At 49.4% G+C, this 6588-nt stretch overlaps 1 protein-coding gene across 3 annotated transcripts; it reads right to left on the bottom strand.

Annotated features, from left to right (window-relative positions):
• Positions 1 to 212: 212 nt before the first annotated feature.
• RHNO1 (RAD9-HUS1-RAD1 interacting nuclear orphan 1) lies at positions 213 to 6499 on the bottom strand. 3 transcript variants are annotated; one of them, XM_040436228.1, is made up of 3 exons: positions 6380 to 6499; positions 2699 to 2951; positions 213 to 868 (listed from the first exon to the last, which is right to left on the bottom strand). In XM_040436228.1, the coding sequence occupies exons 2-3, from the start codon at positions 2861 to 2863 to the stop codon at positions 287 to 289; spliced, it is 747 nt and encodes a 248-aa protein (XP_040292162.1). In that variant the 5' UTR covers positions 2864 to 2951; positions 6380 to 6499; the 3' UTR covers positions 213 to 286. The 3 variants fall into 3 exon arrangements, with proteins under 3 accessions (XP_040292162.1, XP_040292172.1, XP_040292153.1); XM_040436238.1 differs by having other exon boundaries at positions 6435 to 6490; XM_040436219.1 differs by having other exon boundaries at positions 6317 to 6410.
• Positions 6500 to 6588: the final 89 nt, after the last annotated feature.

The raw sequence follows: 6588 nt of genomic DNA on the forward strand, positions 1-6588 counted from the left end.
CACTATGACGTAAACTGCCTGGACTCCAGACTGATACACTGTAACAAACAGGACAGGGTGGCACAGTTGCCAAGGCAAGTGAGTATTGGGCCGATGGTGCGGGAGATTACAGTATAACTGGACGGACAGCTTACAGTTATAGCTGAACCACAACTCCCATTGTGCTCCATTACCATGGTCATACAGGAAACAGAATGACGTCAGCACATCTGTAGATTCTACATTTCGGTTCTTTTTATTTATTCACATAGATACAATTTAAGTTTAAGAGTCCAGCTCTGATCTCTCACGGTTTCACTAGGACTTGGCTGCTCTTCAGCCTCCCCCGTGATTTGAGGTATTTCATAAGTCTCTGCCTCCTCCTCCAGGTGAGCCGCATGCCATATTCATGCTCCGGCGTGTCCTCTGCCAGTACCTGTCCTGGGCTGTTTGCCAGCGGTGTGTCAGGACCGTCACACGTTTCCACCCATCTCCTGGAAAGTGGCGTCTGGTTCTGCGCTGAGATGGATAAGGGCGATGGGTTTTGCTTTGGACTCATCAACGGAGTCTGTATGTCCGGAGGGCTGGGGATTTTACTGCATGAGAGTTCCTCTGGGCTGGGCACAGAAGCAGGCACTGGCGTGGGTACAGTCAACTTTCGCTCTGGTCTCCTCCTTGCTGGGAAGAATGACTGAGTTTCTAGAGTCTCATTAGTTGAAAATGACAAGGTTGGAAATTTACAGACACTTTGCTTCCTCCCTGGCACTTTGAGATGACTCCGGTCTATGTCCCCCCGGTGGCTGTGTACGGTGCTGTTACTGGAGACATGGTGGCGGCGCCGACGAGCAGGGAAGTGCAGCTCTACTGCCTGATCAAACTGTGGAGAAACCTGTGTGACAGAAAATACACTTAATCCACGTCAGATGGGATCAACAGTACAGACAGGAGGGCTATAGAAGGGTATTTCTCCTCATCTCCCACCTCTAACAAGAATGACAGAAGGGCGTCAGCCATAACTCCACCTCTAACATCTCCTATAGCAATTCGGTTGGCATATCGCTCTGCCTTGTGTAGGTCTTCCCTGAAATAATGGCATACTATTCCTGAACAAGGAGGCTCAGGATGAACAGTAACAAAAGGAGAGTGCTGGTATAGAGGACTAAATCACAGCAAGACATGGACTCTAGAGACATTTCCCTTCTAACTGGGCAATAAGCTGTACTTGTCGGAAAATTTGGTTGCTAGGGTTACGCAGCTTAAACCTATAGTCTTTCAATGGGGTTGTCAGGTAGAGAGTCCCTAGCAACCCGTCTCAATTTTATAAGGTCTACAGCTCAAGGCAACACTGCCAACGAACTGAGAACATACACAGCGCATTCGGAAAGTCTTCAGACTCTGACTTTTTTCCACATTGTTATGTTGCGGTCTTGTGCTAGAATAAGAAAAAAAGGTTTTCCCCCATCATTCTGCACTCATTACCCCATAATGAGAAGGTGAAAAGAGGATTTTGGAAATGTCTGCAAATGTATTAAAAAAAAAAATAAAATTAAATGTTGCAGGGACATAAGTATTCAGACCCTTTGCCTGACTCTTGAATTTTAGCTCTGAGGGCCTCCCATTTCTCTTGACCATCTTTGAGATGTTTCTACACCTTAATCGGAGTCCACTTGTGGCAAATTCGAATGATTGGACATGATTTGGGGAGACACACCCCTGTCTATGCAAGGTCTCACAGCTGACAATGCATATCAGAGCAAAGACCAAGTTATGAGGAGGAAAGAACTACCTGTAGAGCTCAGAGACAGGATTATGTGGAGGCACTGACTTAGAGAATGGTACACAGGAAACAAATTCTGCACTGAAAGTTCTCGAGAGCACAGTGGCCTCCACAGTTCTTACATGGAAGAAGTTTGAAACAACCAGGACTCTTTCTAGAGCTAGCCGCCCCACCAACTAAGTAATCGGAGGAGGTGAAGCGTCTTGGTAAGAGAGGTGAGCTGTGTGCAGATGGGAGAAACTTCCTGAAGGTCCACCGTCACTGCAGCACTCCACCAATCTAGGCTGTGCCAAGTTTATAAGTTATCCACTATCCACAATCCAGAGAACGGCAGGTCGTGCATTTGCATTGCCGCTCCATGGGGTATTTTATTTTACCACAAGGCCGCAACATAACAAAATGTGAAAAAAGTGAAAGGGGCTGAATACTTGCTGAATGCACTGTAAGGAGCAAAAGGTCCGGAAGGACTTCAGCCACTAACCTGATCTTTGCACAACATAATAGAGAAACACTGAAACGCCCAGTGATAAGCTGTAATGTGTAGGGGGACAGCAAGTGTTCTATTTCCCTGCAGTGCCACCATAGGGGAAGTAAAGTACTGCACCATGCCTACTGAAATCAATGCCTGTTGTCGTAACGCCAGGTCCTCCAGATGTTCTTTGTAGGCTCTCAGCTTTGGCTAACAGCAGAAGTTCCTAAATGGGAGATTCCCCTTTATTAACCGAAGATCGGAAATTTGAAAATTAGTTTCCTAAACTAATCCCCCTTTAAGACACACAGACTTACATTAGGGTCTATGGTCAAGGTTTTCCAAGAGAGGCTAATGGAAGATAAGAGTGCACTGAGCTCTAAAGATGCAGCACCCCCTTCCTACTGAAAGCTTACACAAGAGCATAAGATTCAATTAAAATACAATGACAGCTACTTCACAACCATAGTTACCCATGAAGTGGAAGCACTTTGATCCAGGGGTTTGGTGGGGACACATTTTGTTTCGGCTTTGGGCGGAACAGCCCCATACTCATGCACTGGACCCTCCTGTGGGTTTTCCAGAAAAACGAGCCGAGGTTTACGTGGGTTACAGGCAGTCCGTTTCCTGGGCGGCATCAGCACTGACAAGCCAAAAAAGTGAGTACCACATGATGGAATGGTGTTTAGGACCGTCCAGACTCACAGAGGAAGCGCAGGCCCAAGTCTAAAAAAAAAAAAAAAAAAAAAAAAAAGGCATTAAAAATTATATTACGACACTCTCTAAGGCCTCTTTCACACTTGCGTTGTTGGGATCCGGCATGCACTTCCGTTGCCGGAGGTGCCTGCCGGATCCGGAAAAACGCAAGTGTACTGAAAGCATTTGAAGACGGAACCGTCTTCCAAATGCTTTCAGTGTTACTATGGCACCCAGGACGCTATTAAAGTCCTGGTTGCCATAGTAGTAGTGGGGAGCGGGGGAGAGGTATACTTACAGTCCGTGCGGCTCCCGGGGCGCTCCAGAGTGACGTCAGAGCGCCCCATGCGCATGGATGACGTGATCACATGGATCACGTGATCCATGCGCTTGGGGCGCCCTGACGTCACTCTGGAGCGCCCGGGGAGCCGCACGGACGGTAAGTATGCTGCTCCCCCGCTCCCCACTACACTTACCATGGCTGTCAGGACTTTAGCGTCCCGGCAGCCATGGTAACCACTCTGAAAAAGCTAAATGTCGGCTCCGGCAATGCGCCGAAACGACGTTTAGCTTAAGGCCGGATCCGGATCAATGCCTTCCAATGGGCATTAATTCCGGATCCGGCCTTGCGGCAAGTGTTCCGGATTTTTGGCCGGAGCAAAAAGCGCAGCATGCTGCGGTATTTTCTCCGGCCAACAAACGTTCCGTACCGGAACTGAAGACATCCTGATGCATCCTGAACGGATTACTCTCCATTCAGAATGCATTAGGATAATCCTGATCAGGATTCTTCCGGCATAGAGCCCCGACGACGGAACTCTATGCCGGAAGACAATAACGCAGGTGTGAAAGAGCCCTAAGGCTACTTTCACACTTGCGTTCGGTGCAGATCCGTCTGGTATCTGCACAGACGGATCCGCACCTATAATGCAAACGCTTGCATCCGTTCAGAACGGATCCGTCTGCATAACAGCTTTTTCAGATCTGAGTTTTCACATCCGCACTGGCCACCAATGAATTTAATACTGGGAGTGGGGAGGGAGGGAGGGGGAGCCGCACTGGCCACCAATGAATTTAATACTGGGGAGGGAGGGAGGGAGGGAGGGAGGGAGGGGGGGGCCGCACTGGCCACCAATGAATTTCATACTGGGGAGGGAGGGAGGGGGGCCGCACGGGCCACCAATGAATTTAATACTGGGGAGGGAGGGGGGCCACACTGGCCACTAATGAATTTAAAACTGGGGAGGATGCGGCACCTGAGGGGTTAATTGTGCGGATCACAGCCCCCTGTAAGAGATCGGGTGCTGCCAGGCAGCAGGGGGCAGTTATGTACACAGTTCTCAGTATATTCTAACTTGAAGCGTCCCCATCACTATGGGAACGCCTCTGTGTTAGAATATACTGTCGGATCTGAGTTTTCACGATCTAACTCAAATCCGATGGTATATTAATAGGGACTCCTGACTTTACATTGAAAGTCAATGGGGGACGGATCCGTTTGCAATTGCACCAATATTGTGTCAACGTCAAACGGATCCGTCCCCATTGACTTGCATTGTAAGTCAGGACGGATCCATTTGGCTCCGCACAGCCAGGCGGACACGAAAACGCTGCAAGCTGCGTTCAGGTGTCCGCCTCCACAGCGGAATGGAGGCGGAACGGAGCCAAACTGATGCATTCTGAGCGGATCCTTATCCATTCAGAATGCATTGGGGATGAACGGATCAGTTCGGGGCCGCTTGTGAGAGCCCTCAAACTGATCTCACAAGCGGAACCCCAAACGCAAGTGTGAAAGTAGCCTAATCCTCGGCCTCCATCTCACTGCAGATCCTGTTGCGTTATTGCTTGACTAGCAATTTACAAATTCTAATCAGAGGTTTCTAACACTGTGGTGGCAATTAAATAATTCAAAGGGGTTCTCCAATTTATGATAATTAAAGGGGTTGTCCAAGATTTTTTAATAAGCCCTGCAACAGCCTAAAACAGAAAATGATGATCCCTTTCTCCACAGGCCTCTTGCTGTTGCTTGTTCACCATCTGCAGTGGCGACATGCCGGTATATAGTGGTCTACCCTTGAGTACTGCGATTGGCTTCAGCAATCACAACACTGATGTGCAGGACTACGAAACTCCGTTGCTGAGGACAGCGATTGGCTGCAGCGGTCCACTGCATATGATAAGCAAGCAGAGTCAGGAACCAGCGCTGCGGAAAAGGGCGAGAATAACATGATTTTTTTTATTTTAGGCTATGGAGTTTGCTGACATTTTTTGTTATCTTGGACAACCTCTTTAAAACTATCAAACCATAAATCAACAGGGCATAGCTCAGAAGACTGAATGCTGAGCTCTTGGCTCTCATGATGGGGAGCAGATGACAGAGGATCTTGACTACCTAAACAATACAGCAGCGATGGGGCGGGGGCAGCAGGGGGTACCAATTTCAGGCAGGAAAGGACAATACTGCTTCAATGGGACTGCCAAAAATAGCCAAGCGCGCCGCTCGGCTATTTTCTGCGCTCCCATAGGAATGAATGGAGGGCGGCCGGCATTGCACAGAGATCAATAGTAAGTTCCTATTTTACACTGTCCCTATCCACTTCTGTAGCAATACCTATTAAACGCTGCAGTAATGGTGATAATCATTTTCAATTAGTTTTCACAAAACAATCCAGTGTGACATAACAGGACACATTGGGCTCCTGCATAGGCCAGCACAGAAATATGTGCCAGCAGTCTCAGCTGCAGCCAGCACTGTGTCAGCCCCACCAGTCAGTGCCAGTCGCCTCAGCCCCACCAGTCAGTGCCAGTCGCCTCAGCCCCACCAGTCAGTGCCAGTCGCCTCAGCGCCAGCAGTCTCAGCCACGAGTCAGCGCCAGCAGTCTCAGCCACGAGTCAGCGCCAGCAGTCTCAGCCACGAGTCAGCGCCAGCAGTCTCAGCCACGAGTCAGCGCCAGCAGTCTCAGCCGCAGCCACCAGTCAGCGCCAGCAGTCTCAGACACAGCCACCAGTCAGCGCCAGCAGTCTCAGGCTCAGCAATCAGTCACAGTGCCACCAGTCTCATATGTGCCACCACGGCAGGCAGTTCCGGCGACGGATCACTCTGTTCATTCCATATATAAGAAGCCCAGGGATACAGTATACACCTGTACATGTGTTCTATATGTCCAGTCCCATATATATATATACACACACATACACACATATATCCTGTTCATTCCATATATAAGGAGTCCCGGGATTAATACCCTGTACATGTGTTCTATAGGCTCATTCCTCCTCTAATCCAGGAGACTGATTACACCGTCCTCTATAGTTTTGTAAGCGTTTCTAGTGTAAATTCTGTTCTTCCTTCTTTTTGTCCCTCTCTGTCTCCGTACTACACACGTATCCCCCACCTCTAAAACCGGGATAAACCAGACGTCCTCCACCAAAGCCAACCCGTTACCCCGCCTCGTCACCTGAACTTCCCGGTCGCCGTCTCAGTCCCAGCGTCCGGCCACTCACCCCGCTCCCCCGCTCAGCGCCCTCTGTCATTGGCCGCTCTCCCCGGCTCTCGCCCCTGATTTGCCAAGTTTTCAGAGTGTCCCAACGGCCGCGCTCTGATTGGTCATTTGGGGGAAGAAGCTTGGAAGATATTTCCGATTGGTTGAACGATGCTGACGTCGTT

The sequence above is a fragment of the Bufo bufo genome, chromosome 1, assembly GCF_905171765.1.
Source record: "Bufo bufo chromosome 1, aBufBuf1.1, whole genome shotgun sequence".
Taxonomy (NCBI): Eukaryota; Metazoa; Chordata; class Amphibia; order Anura; family Bufonidae; genus Bufo; species Bufo bufo.